This window comes from Pocillopora damicornis, chromosome 1 (genome assembly GCF_964200805.1).
Source record: "Pocillopora damicornis chromosome 1, jaPocDami1.2, whole genome shotgun sequence".
NCBI classification, from domain to species: Eukaryota; Metazoa; Cnidaria; class Anthozoa; order Scleractinia; family Pocilloporidae; genus Pocillopora; species Pocillopora damicornis.
The window spans coordinates 15,015,001-15,033,332 of NC_142670.1; the positions used below are offsets into that span (position 1 = coordinate 15,015,001).

General features: G+C 37.7%; 1 protein-coding gene across 2 annotated transcripts; it reads left to right on the top strand.

Moving 5' to 3' along the window:
* Positions 1 to 7,000: 7,000 nt before the first annotated feature.
* Positions 7,001 to 17,761, top strand: LOC149052250 (uncharacterized). 2 transcript variants are annotated; one of them, XM_089190108.1, is made up of 7 exons: positions 7,001 to 7,252; positions 9,391 to 9,439; positions 9,872 to 11,078; positions 11,615 to 11,677; positions 12,544 to 12,612; positions 13,513 to 13,581; positions 16,467 to 17,761. In XM_089190108.1, the coding sequence occupies exons 2-7, from the start codon at positions 9,422 to 9,424 to the stop codon at positions 16,757 to 16,759; spliced, it is 1,719 nt and encodes a 572-aa protein (XP_089046234.1). In that variant the 5' UTR covers positions 7,001 to 7,252; positions 9,391 to 9,421; the 3' UTR covers positions 16,760 to 17,761. The 2 variants fall into 2 exon arrangements, with proteins under 2 accessions (XP_089046234.1, XP_089046266.1); XM_089190140.1 differs by lacking the exon at positions 16,467 to 17,761 and adding an exon at positions 14,452 to 16,460.
* The last annotated feature ends 571 nt before the right edge of the window (positions 17,762 to 18,332 follow it).

Consider the following 18,332-nt stretch of genomic DNA (forward strand, 5'->3'; position numbering starts at 1 on the left):
ATTTTGCACTTCAGACTTATTTTTGAAATACTATTTTATATAATAAAACATACCCTTTACTTTTAACGCGATCGCTGTTAAGAATATCTCATTTTTCAAGAAAACCTGTTCACAGAATACATGAAGAAATTTCTGCATTCTGATTGGTTGCAATACAGTTTTCATGTAACACCAATGCAGAAGAGAGCTATTACAGTGCAGAACATTGTTAATTCAGTGAAAAACGATAACGAACTGTTTAATGGCTTAAAAAGAAAGGCGTGCCGAAAATTTTCCCCTTTGACTAGACACGTTGATTTGACCGAACGCACAATGATGCTTGCAAGGTTTGGTTATATGATTTTTGAGCGTGTTTTACCTCTTCTTTGCCTCTGTTATCAGGTGAAGGTATCTGGAAAATTAGATCATTTATAAATTAATTATAAGTGATTTTTGTAGGCAATTTGAAGTGAGTGAGCACTCGTAATTTTCATAAAGTCGTGCTATTATCTTGATTTAAAAAAAAAGAAAAGAAAACGAGGATATTTATGCCAAATGTCACTCGAATTAGTGACACTTAATGAGAAATGATAACATCACAGTGACTCCAACTATAATAAATCTTTAGGTAACCTTTGTAAGCGAGGTTATAACATTAGTCAATAAAATTTTATATCACCGAGCAAAAGAAGGTGTTTGTTAATGGGAACGACTTTGATATTTCTAGCGTCTGGGAAAGTAGAAATGAAATATTCCTGTTTGGATAAAATAAGGAGAAGGGGGAAAGGTAAAGGGAACAGAAGTTCTGTATCGTCTATGGGGAGGGGGATTTTTTTGAGGGGAGGAATGTTTCGGTTTTCTAGGGGAAGGGAGGTTGGATAACTTGTCGCTAACAGAGTACATGGGGGGGGTATGCCAATAAGGGAGGGGGGGGTCAGGTAAGTTTCATTCTGACTCAAATAAAATGCTCCGAACCCACCCATCCCACCCCCCTCCCAGGTGATAAATATTTAACGGTCCCGACCAAACAAACGAACAAAAAACATTCGAAGGATTCAAGAACTGTGTTCATAAGGGTAAAGTTGTTAGCCCTTCCCCATCTTCAGCCCATGTTCACAATAAGTGAGCCTTTGACGATTGTGTTAGCTTCAGTTTTGGCATAATTTAGCAAACCACTGGGGTAGACAAGTTAGTTACTGTGTTTGTATACTAGTTTAACATACTTGACTTTGCAGATCTAACTAGGCTTCTCAAAAACTTGGTAATTTGGTATTATCAACTGTGTTGTTGACGTAAATTGGCCACCGTAAAGAATTACCAACTGAAGTTTCGAGCGTTGGCCCTTCGCCAGAGCGATAGACAAAGGGCTAACGCTCGAAACGTCAGCTGTTACTCTTTACGGTGGCCAGTTTACGTTATTAATTCAGTTGATAATACTACATTACTCTGTTATACTCTCCCACCGACACAGCACTACAGCTTCTTTAGAAACTTGCCCTCTTTACTAAAAAAAAAATTCAGGCAAAGGACTGCAAATAACTTACAAAAACCATTATCAGGTTCCCCTTCCATAAATTGCCCGCTCGGCAAGAGAAGAGAAAAAACATTGATGAAACACATTGCAGAACACACTGGCACAGTACAAAAATAGTTTAATACATCTATACATGTGACATAAACGTTCTACTGTTGTTTCTGACTTATTAAAAGGGGTTACGATGACGTCAAATATAGTAAATACCAAAAGTATTGGTTTACTAAGTCATGCACTATTTGAGATCTACGAACGAACCATAGCATACGGTGGAAACTCCAAATTAGTGGTGTCATAAAGCCTAAAAAAAGCCCCATTTAGAGTAAGTTTCAATTTGGTAGTGGGTGGTTGGAAATACTAGGATTTTTTATAATTTTCTAACCAGTAACAAACTAGGTACGCCACACGATGTACAAAACTATCTTGCTTATACGATGGAACTTTCAAACCGTTACCAGTGGGTATCGGTACTCAAGTACGATGACGAGTTTCGCCTCTTTCAGGCGACATATAATTATCCGTGGAGTTTGGGCTCTAATCACCTCCACTCCATTATTTTAGAACTTATTTCTACCAAAACCTCCCCTACTTTCAGGTCTTTTAACCGCACAATTCGCACCCTTTACTAGTGATGGGCGAGTTATTTTTGCCGCAACTTTAGCAGTTCAAGGGGCTGAAGCATTCACAATTGTACATACGAACACGTATGCAGTCGCCGCGTGTCAGTAGGAAAAGCTTGCGGTGTTAACCACTCAGGTTTCGTTCATGTTGCGCAATCTTCACTGCAACAGCAAATTAAACCGGCCACGCAAAATTGACTAGCGCTCCTAAGTTCACCGCTTAACACAAAGCTATAGCTGCAAGAACTCGCGGGGGAAGAGGACGAGGCGTTTTTGGCAGATAGCATTTTCAACGGCTTTCAATTGGTGGACCCTAATACGCAATTCACCGAAGTAAACATGCGCAATTATAAATCGGCTACTAATCCCACCTTTAAACTGTTAGTGGAAAAAACCATTCGCACCGAAATTCAGCAAGGAAACTAGGTGATAACGGCTACGAAACCTACAGTGGTAAGCGCTTCAGGAGCGATTCTCAAACCGAACTCTTCCGAGGTACGGCTTATCCATGACTGCTCTCGACCGTATGGGCATGCGGTCAATGAGTTTATCAGCACGCGGTATTTTAAATTTCATTGACTAGATGACGCTATCAAACTCTTAAAACCTAATTATTTCATGGCTAAAATAAATCTCAAACATGCTTACCGGTAGCGACCCACCCACCCCGCAAATTATCAGGCTACAGGCTGCATGTGACGGTTTTCGCGGAAAGATTTTGACAGTTATTTTTACGACACCCGCCTTCCATTTGGTGCTGAAAGCTCTCCTGAAATCTTTCATCGTCTAACACAGGCTGTTCGACGCATGATGGGGAAGAGAGGTTTTGTGAACACTGTCGTTTATCTCGACAATTTCCTTGTCTTTGGTGCTACGCAAGTGGAATGCACCCATGCCTGTGAAGTCGTAATTGCTACAATTGCTGCAGGATTTAGGTTTTACTATCAGTCAGCGTAAACTCATGCCACCTACCTGCACATTAACTTTTCTGGGTGTTGACCTGGATACAGTCTCGTGTAGCACGGCGCTCCCACAGGAGAAATTCACGAATGCCAAATCATAGTTTCTAGTTTCTTGCATAAAAGACGACAAACTTTAAAGTTGCTGCAGGATTTAGGTTTTTACTATCAGTCAGCGTAAACTCATGCCACATACCCGCGCATTAATCTTTCTAGGTGAACTGGATACAGTCTCGTGTAGCACGGCGTTCCAACAGGAGAAAATTCACTAATGCCAGACCATAGTTTCTAGTTTCTTCCGTAAAGGGCACACTTCCAAAAATCAATTACAGCCACCGGCAGGTAAATTAAAATGGGCGTACAGAGCAATATATAGATAACGGTGTAATGTGTGACTAACACAGTCTATAGACTGTGCGATTTTACGCCACTGTCTGCGTCGGTGTTCATACTGTAAGATTTTAAGCCATTGACTAACGGCGTAAAATCTCTCCGTATATATATATATACCAACTGGAAAAATTTACGCCGTTAGGTACTGGCGTAGAATCTTGCGTATTATAACTACCGTTTGGAAGAAATTACACCGCAAGTTACCGGCGTAAAATCTTACATATTTACATTACAGACTGAATAGAATTACGCCGTCAGTTACTGTCGTAAAATCTTATAGTAAATAGAGTGAAATATGTAATGTAAATTTCACGCCAGTAATATAATTTGATCATATATAAATTAATTATAATTAATCTACCGACGCAGATAGCGGTGTAAAATCTTACAGTATGTAAATTGCATTACGCCGTTATATATATTTCCCTTACTTGACCACCCAGCGTGGTCTTGTCTACAACCACTTTCTGTTGCTCAGCGATGGGGTCACCTCTGGGCAAACCATCGAGTTATTATTTACAGTGATAACCAGGCGACCGTGCAGATCATCAATAAGGGTACCACGAGCGACGAAATCATTACGCAGGAGCTCCGTGCGCTTTTCTGGCTTTCTGCGCCCCACAATTTTCATGTAACTGTCACTTATCTCGAGGGTCTCGTAACACTATAACCGACTCGGTTTCGCGCCTTCATGAGCACCCTCATCCTTTTATTCCGTCGTAACTGGGGACGCTTAGGCTGCGCTGCGGCAGCCAATTTGGCGCTGACTGATCACATGTCGTCTCACGATCACTCCTTCGTGTTTTCTAGGTGCACACGACCCACGGTTGGCCTCTCAAAACTCATTGCGACACCTACGTGAGGTTCTGCCTCTACATGGGTTACACTCCGGTCCCAGTTCAGCCTGATCAACTGCTTCCATACGCTGCTTCCCTAGGGCTAACGAAAAGCCAGAAACAACCCATCTAGTCCTCTATGCTCTTACAGCACCATGATCGGCTTAATTTGGAAAGTAGCATCGAGGCTTCGTTCTGGGCTATTTGTTTGGTTGCCTTCTATGACATGTTTCGGAAATCCCACCTTTTACCCATGTCGCCGACCTCCTTTGACCCACGTAAGCAACTAACTAAGGCTGATTTTAAAATCTTCTACTGGGGGGTTCTCATTAATATTCGCTGGAGTAAGACCATTCAGTTTCATGAGCGCGTTGTAGAAATCCTGCTTCCCAGCATTCCGTGCTCTCCGTTATGTCCAACTGCAGCCATCGTCAACGCGCTTCGCTTTACGGCCTCGGGTTCTAGCACGTGCTCACAGGCATTTAACTGGTCGGACGACCGCCAGCTTGTTCAAGTTTTTTCCTATGGATCTTTTGTTTCTTTTCTGCGCACTCACATTACATCGCTCAGTTTTGATCCTTAGCTTTTCGCGGGGCACTCCTTTCGCAGGGGTGGGGAATGATTTGCTTACCAATCTGGTGTTCCCAACTAAGGCTCTCGGCGATTGGCGCCCCGACACCATTCTCATCTATTTAACCATACCTTTAACAGTTCGCCTTCATTCCGCAAACATGCTCTGTAAAACCATCCTACGACATAACCCACTACACCCTCACACTAACTAACACTTCCACTCCTCCTTTTCTGGGTTTGGACCGTAGGTTTAGTGTATTCGTCCTATAAATTTGTTATGTAAAAGTCTAGTGTGTTATTTACGTAGGATTTGTACATTTAATAAACTGTCTGATCCAAAAACAAGCCTCTATCTGTTGTGGTGTTTAAGTGAATATTAATCTCTATTAATATGAATCTAGACACCGATAACTGAGAGGCCTGGACTGGGTGCAGGCAGGGTGCAAATAAGTATTTTCCCTTTTCTTTAAGATTGAGCAATTTATTTAGCATATAAGTCGTCAGACTTGGGTAGAGCCGATGGCTATTCATTACGCTAACACGTTTTAATTGCGAAATTACTTAAGTATTACCGCTTACGTATCTGTGCACGTGTTATTAGTAATCTAGCAAGGAAGCAAGCAACAAGTTTATTTCTAGCTTCAAGAGAGTTCTAGTTTCCCTCCCACCCACACCATCGACAGTTTTGATTGTAGCTTAATCTCATTCGTTTCTGTAATCTATTCTTGATTACTGGACCGTTGGTTTAGTGTATTCGTCCAATATCTTTGTTATGTAATAGTCTAGGGTGTTATTTACGTATGATATATACATCTAGTAAACTGTCTGGTCCCAAAACAAGCCTCTGTCTGTTGTGGTGTTTAGTTTTATGGTCTACCCATTTCCATTCTTATTTCATTTGGAAATGAATCAAACTTGATTTGGTGACCTATAAGTTTATTTTCTGCTTATATCTTAACATAATTTAGTTTCACGTTCATTGCAAGTTGCTTGGAAAGAAGTCTCGTTGGAGTCTGTTCTTTCTTTCAACAAACGATTTTGATCACAAGTGGGAAAGAAGATAGTTTGCCAGCACCACTTTTTTGGAGAAAGAGAGGGGTTTTTTTTTCAATAATTTCTCAGCTATTAACTTATAAATTTATTTGAATGTGTATTTCAGCATTTTTTTTGTATTACTTGTATGAAATTAAATTCAAGAATTTTGCACATATAATGTATTGATTCTGCCACATGCAGATCTGTTAAATGTTTGGATTTAGTTTAAAAATTAAAAAGCCATATTCTTAGAAAGTGATTTCAAGGTTTTAAAGTAAGTCAGCCTTTGATAATGTTAGTCGTGAAATAGCAACAAGTTTATGTCAAATTTTGGAAATGAAACTTTACTTAAAACATCAGTTAGAAAGGTTATCAGAGATATAAAAGGGTATGAATAATAAAGAGATGAACCACCTTGCAGCACCGATTTAATAATAATAATTTAATAAAATATACTATAAAGGGTTTGTTATATAGGAAAAAGATTTGGCTTCGGTAAGAATCAAGAATGACTCTTTTATTTCAAGAGCTGGGAAAGAAAGCCAACTGTAGAACGACCAGAATTCAGTGTGATGTTTATGCTGCCCTAAATCCTGAAGCTTTATCATTTTCTTGAGGAAAGACTTTGTTTTAGCAGCCAACCCCTCTTTAAGTATAGAGTGATGTGTTGTGTCATTAGGTTGGTAGGTAAAAAGTAGATTCATAGTTTCGTGTTGAGCTATAACAGGCCAAAAAGGGTTGTTTTTTTTACCCCCAGTTTCCTAGATATTTTAGAAAAAATTGAAAGACGTACAAAATGAGGATATTACCCTCAGAATGCAGTATATAACAGATAACCAAATTATAACTCCCAATTTTATTAGTAATTCTCTCTAATAAAGATGAATTGTCCGTTTCGTTTTGTTGTAATATTATCGAATGAGTGCTGGTATCTATGGGTTATCATTTAACCGCATTCCAGTATCGTACCCATTTAACCCCCAAAGGACGTTGTCAGGCCTACTCTTTAATCCACCGTCCCGCATTCCACTGACTGCATCATTGCTGGTAGATTAATCACGTGACTAAATTAATCGAGAATTACACACCCACCAATAGCAATATTTTCTCTCACAGTCAGTGCGGAAGACTGAGCTAACTTCCTACCGAGGGAGAGTTTGCATCAATCATTGGTTAAGTTCCATATATATCCAGCTCGTAATCATGTCTTCGAGTGATTGGTTCACCGGCTAAGTTGTAGTCATACCTTTTAGAAGCTTTTAGCAGTGGAAACCAGAAGCAATAATCAGCAATACGTGTTTATACGTGCTTCAGAAATCAAAGGTATTCGATTGACGAATTACTATTTCTGTACGTTGCAGGACCTGTTCGATGCCACTTTCAGATATAAAGATCCTCTTGTTATCTTCAAATGTGTACATGTGGGTTGTCTTTAAGCTATCGTGGGAAAACATGCAAATTTGAAATCTCAGATTCCCGCGCGGCCAACTGTCAATATTTTCAAGTCGGATTTTCCGTTACTTTCCGATTATTTTAGACCTTCTGGAACACAAAAATGAAAAGTAAAAATGCTATAGAATAATCTGCTTCGAAAATAATGGATATCAAGGTCTTAAAAGCGACAAAATAAGCTTTCGAGTCGACAATACTGCGATTCTCTGAAGCGATGTGAATTGAGGCTGTAAAGTGAAACCGAACGTTTCGGACTTCAACCGAGACCTAGCGATATTATGAAGATTCCAGGGTTCGGTAAATATCATGTTTAAGTAATGAGATGTCCAAATAGTACTGTTTAATCGAAGATTTTTTTGTCAAAACGTAGAACTCTCAGAATTTTCAACATAACGCTGCGCAATTTACTAGCCGTGACGTCTATAGTAAACAACGATCTAAGCATGATGAACTCTACTTCGTGGGTTTCGTACTCGTAAGAAATTCGTACGTTTTTCGCTTCTAGCGGAAAATTAACAACTGTTTGGAATAAAGATTTCTTCCCGAAACGTTCTTTTGTCAGTTTCGTCTTGCTTATTTACAAATTCCATTTAACATGATATCTGCCAAATTTGCATATTCACTTTACAATCCGGATCCGCATAACTTGTTTGCACACGTGCGGAAAATTTTAGCGATTTTTAGTGTAAAAACTTAATTAGAATTTGTCGCTTTTTTCATTGAAAGTAAGTTATTTATATGGTCTTCTTTCATTGGAGCTTGGTTTTGGGAAATTATGATTTATAAATATTTACTGCGCATTGTGTTTGCTTTTCCGGTTTCTCCAAAATTTTAACTTTTGGATAGGCACGCTTTACACGTAGGTGCTAATGGGTTAAGGTACATTTTCAACACCAAATTAAGGTGGTATTGGACACTAAATTGAGTGAATTTTGTTTCAAATCATTTATGAAATAACTACAGACGGATTTGTTGGAATGACTTGAAATTATCACATGGGATACATGATTCTACACATAATCTGAAGAGAAAAATTGTATTTTGCTCAGTGCCATGGATATTGGTGAAATTTAATGGAATTAGGGGGTGTGTTTGAAAAGTCATTATGGAGAAAAAATGTCTCTAAATCCAAGCCATTTTTAATTAATACCACTCAATGGTTTGGCACAGACAAAAAGCTGATGGTAATAAAGATTTTCAGTGCAGTCTGCTAAGTAATATTCGATTTTGACAATTTAATTATCGCATACCTTGTCACTTGTTTTTGGCAGACAGTGGCATACTGTGCTGTAAATGTTCTTTGTCATACAAAGTTTAAGTTTGCATAGATTCTGATCAAAGTACCAACCTTCTTGAGATAATACAGTTGTAGAGGCAATTAATTTGCAAAAAGTATCAATAGGAACCACAAAAATATGATATGGTGTGGGAATTTGATAATAGCAACTTTCAATTTAACATAGTGTGACAAAATTAAAGGTGTGGTTATTGGCTGCTTTATGGTTGTGATGCTTTCTGAAAATTGGAAATATGAGGGAAAATTCTTTGAATAAAAAGGCCAGCAAAAATAAATGTCTTTGTTGCTTGGAAAGTGACTAAATAGTTAGCTACTGTTAATCTCTTTTCTGAGTTCCATCCATGGTAAGATCATAGTACTTTATTTTTCATTATGAAATGGTTCCTTATGAAATGGATGTGTCAGAAATGTCATCTGAAGGAAATACAGCAAGAATGGCAAACACCATTAGACCAGGATCTTATCTCTATTTGCAGCAAGGTTTGTCCTTGGAAACAACTTCTCATTTCAAAAATGGGCCATTTTCCAATTGTCAAATTGTGCAAATAGGCAATTGAAACAATGATCTTAAATATATGACAAAATTAAAGCTTCTCCAAAAGGTCAAATTAGCCTCCAGTACTGCCTTAAGTGGCCTCAACAACACTCTAAGAGGAAATAGAAAGCCTAATTGGACTCAGTTAACTCACATTTTGTATTGTTTTTTTTCCAGGGTAATTTTTCAGAATTAAAAGCTACCTGTGATGTCAATGCTACAGAAGGTAGGAAGAGAAATCTAAATCTATTACAAATACCAAGCTTTTATTTTGACAAAAACATTAATATGCCCCTTGTTTTCTTTTTCACCTAAATCTTTTCAGTGTGACTAAAAAAGTCATGTACCAATTTCAAAGTGAGTTGAAAAGAAAGACCCTTTAAGGATAACTTTTACTTTCAAATTTAATTCCTTGTACAGCTGTAACTGTAATGGTTGTTATCAGTGACAGTGACAGTGTAGTCATCTCTAAAGTAACTTAATATTTTCCTGGGTTAAATTTGTCTCAATCTACATGTACCTGACTTTTTGGCAAAGGATAAAACTTAACTGCAGTTTTACAAACGAATTGACATTACATACCAAGTGGACATGCATTATTGTGATTTAATATTGTTTTACAGCTTATTTTCAATACCATTCTTGTTTGTTATTGCAGGATTTCATGATTCCGAGTGTGACCTGTGTGTCACAGGAAGACCAGGAAAACATGACACTGAAAGTCACGTTGCTAAGTAGTGAGTGGAAATCATCAACTAATGGGGACTTGTCAACTATCAACCGAGAGCTGGCGATCCAGTTAGCTAAACACCATAATGTGGATGTTAGTGTTTTGCTTCCAAATTGCAGTGAAGTGGACAGGAGTAGTGCAGAAAGTCACAACGTGAAGCTCATCAAAGCAGATAGAGTTCCTGGTTATGACCCAGTTCTTTGCCTGTCATTTCCTCCAAGAGACCATACAATGGACTGTGTCATTGGTCATGGAGTTCACCTTGGCCGACCAATTGCTTCCATCAAGAGAAATCCAAATTACAGTCATTGCAAATGGATTCAAGTTGTTCACTCTGCTCCTGAAGAAGATGGAATATACAAAAACATTTCAGAAGGTGAACAGATGCAAGAAACAGAAATCCAACTCTGTAAAATGGCTGATCAAGTTATCACAATTGGACCCAAGCTGGCAGAAGCTTACAAGCGTTACCTTCGTCCAGTTAAACAGGAAGAAAAAGTTTTTGACCTTACTCCAAGCATTTTCTCTGAATTTTTGGCTGTAAAGCAAGCCACTGAAGAAAGAAGAACATTCTGTATTCTTGTAATTGGAAGTGGTGACAACTGTGGAGATTTCAATGTCAAAGGGTATGACATAGCTGCCAAAGCAATTGCTGAGTTGAAAGATGAATCTTACAAACTCAAGTTTGTCTGTGCAGCTGGAGGAAAAGCAGATATTGTGGCAGAAAAGTTGCTCCATGATGGCATTAGTCATAATCAGCTTATTGTTCGCAGCTTTGATGATGACAGAGAAGTGCTGGCAAACTTATTCTGTGAAATGGATCTTGCAATAATGCCATCCAGGACAGAAGGTTTCGGAATAACGGCTCTGGAAGCGTTATCTACTGGTCTGCCTGTACTTGTCAGTGGTAATTCAGGACTCGGAGAAGCTCTGAAGAAAGTCACTTTAGGCTCACAGAGTGTGGTAGACTCTGACAATCCTAAAGACTGGGCCAAAGAAATCAAGCGTGTCCGTCAGAAAGAGAGAGATGTGCGACTTTCAGAGTCAAGATTTCTACGTGAAAAGTACTTGGAGAAGTACAGCTGGGAGGAGCCTTGTAAGAGTCTTGTGATAAAGATGAAGAACCTTGTCTTTGGTAAATTTACTTAATTTAAATGTTTCAGCTTTAAATGGTCTAATAACTGATAAAACAGGTAGTCTGGTAAAAAGTTGAATCAGCCTTGAGTCAACTTGGACCTACAATAATATAAATTCTTTATAGACCTGAATCAAGCAAATAGTCAAAAATGGTAAATACTCAGGAAAGGTAAACTTAATTGTTAGGTAATAATCTTACCCAAAAGGTTAGGAACAGTGTCGCAGAGTTTTTTAAATATGTACTTGGTAAAGTGCATTTACATGGGAAATACTTTCTGTAGTTATTTTACTTAAGACATAAAGCAGGTACTGTTGAAAGTTGAACAAGCATGGTCAAATTGGTTGGTGTCTTTTTTTTAGACTCAGTACTATTATTTTTATTAGTAACTGAAATATTTAGTGGTAAAGTACAGTAGCTTTAACTTTAACTCTCCAGCTAGGAGGGTACTCTGAGTTAATTTATGACACTTTCAGGTAGCTTTGGCTGGAATGCTCAGATAAATTCTTTTTTCTCTTTACTGTCTGTCGGTAAAGCTCTGCACAGCTCTCTAGACTCTGAAGAAACAGGGAGGAAGAAACAAGGAGAGTCTATACCAGGTCAGTAAATATTTTATTGCATTTACATTTAGGAATAATGAAATTAGACTTCAACCATCAGGAGAATTGTGAGGAAGAAATCAGTAAATCAGGTATGACACTGAAAAATTCATGGAAGAATTAAAAAAAATCTGGTAAATAAGCTTTTCATTGCAGCAACAATAGGACTATCAGCATCTTCCAGTCTAACTCTATGATAAACTTTTGTCTTTCCTTGTATAAGTGCCCATACTCCATCCTCTAAGAAGCCCTCCCCTTAGGCCAATATATCAAATAAGAACTCTTTCTTCCCCTGCCCCCCCCCCCCTGCATTGAACAATCACCTTCCCCCTCTTTCCTACTTTCCCTAATAAAAATAAAACCTGATTCAAGTACCACTTTATTTATATCTTTTTTAAGCTTCAACTACAGCAAAATTAGAACAGTTCATAGTTCCTTACTTAACACCCTGCATATTAAGTAAATTCCTTCCAATAAGCACCCCTCTTTTCAGCCACAACTTTAAGAAATGAGTGTGTACCAGGTGAATAACCTTTACATTGCATGTTACATTCAGGAATAAATTACGATAAGAATGTAACTGTCAAGAAAATTGTGAGAAACAAATCAATGAATCAAATATGCTACAGACAAAGTTCTTATTTCATTTCAAAAGTTCTTGTCATTTAAAGCCTCCTCTTGCCAAAAGGGGGCAAAATTGATTTTAAGGAGAGTAACATTGAAACAATGTGGAAGTGAGAGAGCACAACGGACGTTAAGAAATCCATCATTTCAACTTTTTTCTTGTCTTCTAAATGGAAGTCTTCTCGCAGGTTTCCATACTAGGTAGCATTCCATAATGTGACATTTCTCTCCTTTCTCCACAGAAAAAGCTCCAAATGTTTCTTTAAAGAGAAAAAAAACCGATGGGAATGAACAAACAAAGTATTTCCGAAGTGAGTAAACTTACAAGTCATGTCATTTAATTATAACTGTCAATAAACTTTAATACAAGGAATAGGGCCAGTAGGTGAATACTGCAAATTAGTGATTCAGATGTCATAGGACATGATTGAACTACAAAAGTTTTCCAAAGTTCCAAGGCTATGAAGAAATTCTTTTCTGTAGCATAACTTTCATATCCTGTCTGTAACAGTTTGAGCTACTGAAAACAAACCAAGTCCAGGCTTTGCTTTAGCTGTGTTGTTAATGAGCAGCCAAGACTATTTTTGATTATTAATCCTGATAGCAAACAGAACAACATGAATGAATACCAAAGTGACAGCTAACAGGCATTTTCAATCACAACCAAAACTTGACACAATGAACACAATTGATATCTACCATGCTTTGACCACACATTTAAACATCAATACAGTGTATTACTTTCAGTTCTGTTGAAAAGCCTCTAACATAAGATCAAGATGGGTGCAACAAACTAATCTCGATTTGTCAATCATGCGATAAGAGAGTTATGTTTCTAAAACTATTAAATTTGGAAAAGCAAAGACCTGTGTGTAATTGCTGATTGAGATGAAGCTATTTAGTGTATGTTGAACTTCTGTAGCTGTTTCTGCTTTACTTTCAACTTATAAGGAAATATGTGGAAATACCTGTAGAACTTTATCAATATGTAATTTCTCCTAACATTGTCATTTAAAGCCTCCTCTTGAAAAAAGGGGGCAAGATTGATTTTAAGGACAGAAAGTAACATTGAAACAATGTGGAAGTGAGAGAACACAACGGACGTTAAGACATCCAGCATTTCTAATTTTTTCTTGTCTTCTAAACGAAAGTCTGTTTGCAGGTAGCAAGGTAGCATTCCTTAATGCAATATTTCTTTCCTTTCTCCACAGAAGAGGCTCCAAACACCTCTGTAAGGAGTGAAACAACTGATGGGAATGAAGAAACAAAGTCTGTTCAAGGTGAGTAAACTTTAAAACATATGTCATTCAACCCTTTAACACCTAAGAGTGACTGGCATCTATTTTCTCCTTACAAGATCACCCCTGATTCAAACATTAAGGTCGTGATAATAAGGGAAATGATCAACAGCTAAAGAAGCTCTTGATTGTTAAATGAATTATCTTTTTCAGAACCCTAAGAAAAGTGTAGGGAAAGTATGGAGAATATGCATATTGATATTAGGGTGTAAAGGGTTAATTATAACTGTCAAAAAACTCTTATGCAAAGAATAAGGCTGGTTGGTGAATACTAATAATTAGTGATTCAGATGTCATAGAACATGATTGAACTATGAAAGTTTTGCAAAATGCTAAGGCTTTGAAGAAATTCTTTTCTCTTTCATAACTTTGATATCCTGCTTGTAATACTTTAAGCAATTGAAAAGAAACCTAGTCTAGGCTTTGCTTTAGCTGTGTTGTTAACGAGCAATTGGGACTATTTTTGATTACCAATCTTGATAGCAAACAGAACAACTTGACTAAATACTAAACTGATGGCTGACGGGCATTTTCAATCACGACCAAAATTTGACATAATTGACACAATTAAAATTATGCAAGCTTCGACCACAGTCATGTTTAGACAAAAGTTACTAGTTCCGTAACTGCTCTCCTCTCTCTGCACATATCTTGCATTATGTGGCCTTTCTTAATTTCTTTTCAAATTGTTTGATTTTAGCTGGAAATTTTGTGAGCTTGGTCAACATATCATACAAGAGCCCCAACCACCCCCCCCCCCCCCTTTACCTTAATCGAAGAACAACAAAAATGGATGGTTTATCAGTATCATGACAATACTGGGCATAATTACTCTTTTGTTTTTGTTGGCAGAAAGTGGTGGTCAGGTGGCAGTTAACTTAAAAGGCAGTAAACAAAATTTTCAATTGTCTGACGTTTTAAATATTCTCGTCTCTGTTATTGGTGCCTATGAGGTGCTCTGTCCATTGCTTTATTCTGCATCACACAAATCGAATGGTTATCAACCAATCTCTCTCTTTTAAGATCAGCAGCATTAGGGTTCTTCTACTTAGTGTTATTGTCTCACAAATTCAAAAATTCATACAGTAATGCAAGGGCATCCTGCCATTTTGTATCACAACTATTCGTTGGCAAAGTGGGATCTTTGAGATTTTCTGTGAAATACCGAAACATCAACTAGGATCTTCGTGTACCTCATTTACCTCAACTGTCATCCAACTAGTTCCTCTGGTGAAATGGTAAACAACTCTGTTCTTAGCAAAACCCCCCGCTTTTCTGTACTGCCCGGCTGAGGTGGGGAATTTGAACCAGAAGTGTTAAGACTTTCCAGTGAAATGCAAGTTAGTGCCATATCCTTAAATTTGGAGTTGTTTAAGGTAAACAGTTCACTTTCGTCAGAGAATGGTTGGGAAGGAAAGGTCTACAAGGCCTAGGTTTTTATGCCTGATCAATTTGTAGAAAGTCACAGTTGCTGATTTTACCTTTTACAAAAAAAAGTGGAAAGGGCATTTGAACGCTTGAATTGATGGCCGCATTACATGTATGCAACTCTTGGCGTGGTATCATTTATTGCTTAACTTGATAACAACATTTCGACTCGTTTCTTAACTAATTTTATTTTAATGAAATCAACGTTCGAAATTTTCAAATTTTTAAAGATTTTTGGATTAAAAAATCACACATTTTAGAATACGAAATTTCAAACTCTCTAATCCATTGACACCTGAACCGCCCGTGTCGCGCGGGAGACGCTTTTCCCCCAATTTCCTCTACTACTACTAAGCAGAATTTTGTCTTCAAAGTTCCCCTGTTGTCAGAGGATCTATAAACCGATCAGAATCCGTGTTTTGCGCAGTTATTTTGACGACTATGGGGGGTACTAGAAAGGCCTCATTTTATGCGTTCACAAGAAATGATCAAATTTGAAAAAATGGCATCCGCGCGGCAGACTTTCAATATTTCCAATTCGGATTTTCTGTTCCTTTCCGATCGTTTTAGAACTTTTGGAACACAGAATGAAAATTAGAAATGCTGTAGATTAAATTGCTAGGAAAATAATGGATGTCAAGGTCTTAAAAGCGACAAAATAAGCTTTCGAGTCAACAATACCACGATTCCCTGAAGCTGTGCGAATCGGGGCCGTAAAGTGGAAACTGAACTTTCAAGCGAGGCTTAGCGACATTATGAAGATTCCATGGTCCGGTAAATATCATGTTTAAGTGATGACATGTCCAAAAAGTATTGTTTAATGGAATATTTTGTGTCAAAACGTAGACCTTTCAGTATTTTCAACATAACGCTGCGCAATATTCCAGCCGTGAAGTCAAGTAAACAACGATTTAAGCATGATGATTCTACTTCGTAGTTTTCTTACTCGTAAGAAATTCGCACGTTTTACGCTACTAACAGAAAATCAATAACTGTTTTGAATAACGCTTTCTTCCGAAACGTTCCTTGGCCAGTTTCGTCTTGCTTCTTAGTTCTTTTTAACTTCAAATCTCTCCACACGCTGAAAATTTGCATATTCACTTTGAAACCCGATCCGCATACTTGTTTGCACGTGCGAAAAATTTTACCGATTTTTATCGATCAATTTTGAATTATTTAAGATACCGAGATTGAAAATGTTGCCATAAATTTTCCTTTTTATTGTGTTTTTATCAAGTTTGCATATTACTTTTACACGTTTATCTATTGTGAAATTTGTTTATGCAGAGAGACTGGCATTATATTTATTAGACATCCTTTTTCGGTATTGAATGATATCAAAAAGAGAAGTCCCCTTTCGCCAGAACTGTTCGCTATTCGCCAAAGCCTTGAAGCACTCATTTTCTAATTTTTTATTCTCCCTCCGTTGTTATCCTCAGATATCTATGTGGTTAAAGATGGTGAACCATCAGATGAGGAGTTGGAATATCTGTCTCTGGAACTTGAAGGAAAATGGAAGACATTAGGAAGACGCCTGGAATTCAGTCAAGCTGCAATAGCTAACTTGGATGAAGCCAATAAGGGACTGGCAGCGAAGGCTTTTGAAATGTTACTGGCTTGGAAACAAAAAGAGGGCAGAAAAGCCACTTACACGGTTTTGTACAATGCCTTGTGTCACGAATTGGTGAAATGCAAACGTCTAGCAGAACAGTTTTGTTGCGAGAGATTGTAGGCCATACCTCTCCTTAGTCTTATATTATAAAGAGTGATTCGTTTCTCTTATCTTTTACGTCATTTGTCTTTGTTAGTACTCCAAAAAGTGTCTGTATTGAGCATTCGCGTTCAGTAAGTCGTTCATTTTGTCTTGCGCTGGAAGATAAGATAGATTAGCTTTAGAGAATAGATATTTACTCGTATTTTTGCACCCAAGGACCGCAGGCTAAAGAACATTGATGTCAGAATTAGCTTTGTTACGGGGAAATTTACTGATTCTTCCGTATGTTTATTTGGGACGTATTTATTCGTAAACTTTCCATATTTCATTCAGTTCTTTCATTCCAGTAAGTCAAAAAAATTATAAAAAACCATGGTAGTTTTTATGTAGTAAACTGAAAGATTTTTGCTTTGTTGCTTGCTGTCATTGTACATCTGCATGTCGGTACTTTTGTTCACCATTACTAGTGAAATTTTTAGGGAAATATAAGTGTTAATGGTCTTTCTGGAAAATTGGTTCTCATGGTAGTCGGCAGCTGAGTTTGTGCTCACAATTTTAATTTCCTCCCATACGATAGTTCCCACACTAACCTTGCATAGATAAGCAGAAATTTTTAATGGCTTTTCCACTTTTATTTCCTAAGCTGCTCTATTGTAGCTAAGATAGATATTTTTAATATCAGAGCTGTGAATTCTTACCCAAGTTTCTTGTTTTAAATGGCCTCGAGTTTATTGTATCCGTTTTCTTGACTTTGAAATTCTTCCGTCGTAGAAACAGATGGGAATATTTAGTTTTAGTTCAAGTAGTTTTCGTTCAACTTCAAAGAGACCTTTTCCGAAATACCAAATATGGTAGATTTAGAAAACAATGGAACCTCACACCAGTTCACATTTAAGCAAGTACTTTGTAAAGCTTTTTCGATTACATAGACGACTGCGTGCCGATTACAAGTTCAGCTTTGACTCTAGCATGATGTATGTTAGAGTGCCGTACGAATAAAAGTCTACTGTGGAACCAAAATGCTGTCTTATCCTTCACGTTCGTAAAAGCTCATTTGAAGTAGATCGTCGTGTGCCAGGAAATAAGTGACGAGTTTTCGTTCTCGCAAGCCGAGTGGTCTCTACCGAGTTATTTTCTCCAGTATTGTACGTTTCCCGCGAAGTCCAGTTTAGCGAGCGAAAACCTTTCGTCACAGCTCGAATGTCCAGAGCATGTGAAGCACATTACCACCCTGAAGCATCTCATTTAATACTTCACAGCTTGAAATTAGAGTGCATTTTCTCCTTATTATTCTCTGTGCGTTTCCTGAGGAACAGACATGGAGAATTGGTTTAACAGTCAAGAGCTTCTTAAGTTAGTGATCAGTTACTATATTCGCGTTTTCTTAAATTTTCATTAAGGTTTGCACTGTAAGGAGAAATAAGATGCTAGACACTGTTTGAGTTGAATTAATCGTTTGTGGTGAGCTTGAAGTAACAGCGTAGTTTTGCATTGAGTGAGATTCCCCTTGTCTCAGTGTGGTGGATAAGCCTAAAACGTATAGCGGCCGTCGAATAAAATTTGTCGATGCTGAGCTGTTGTTTTGTTCTTA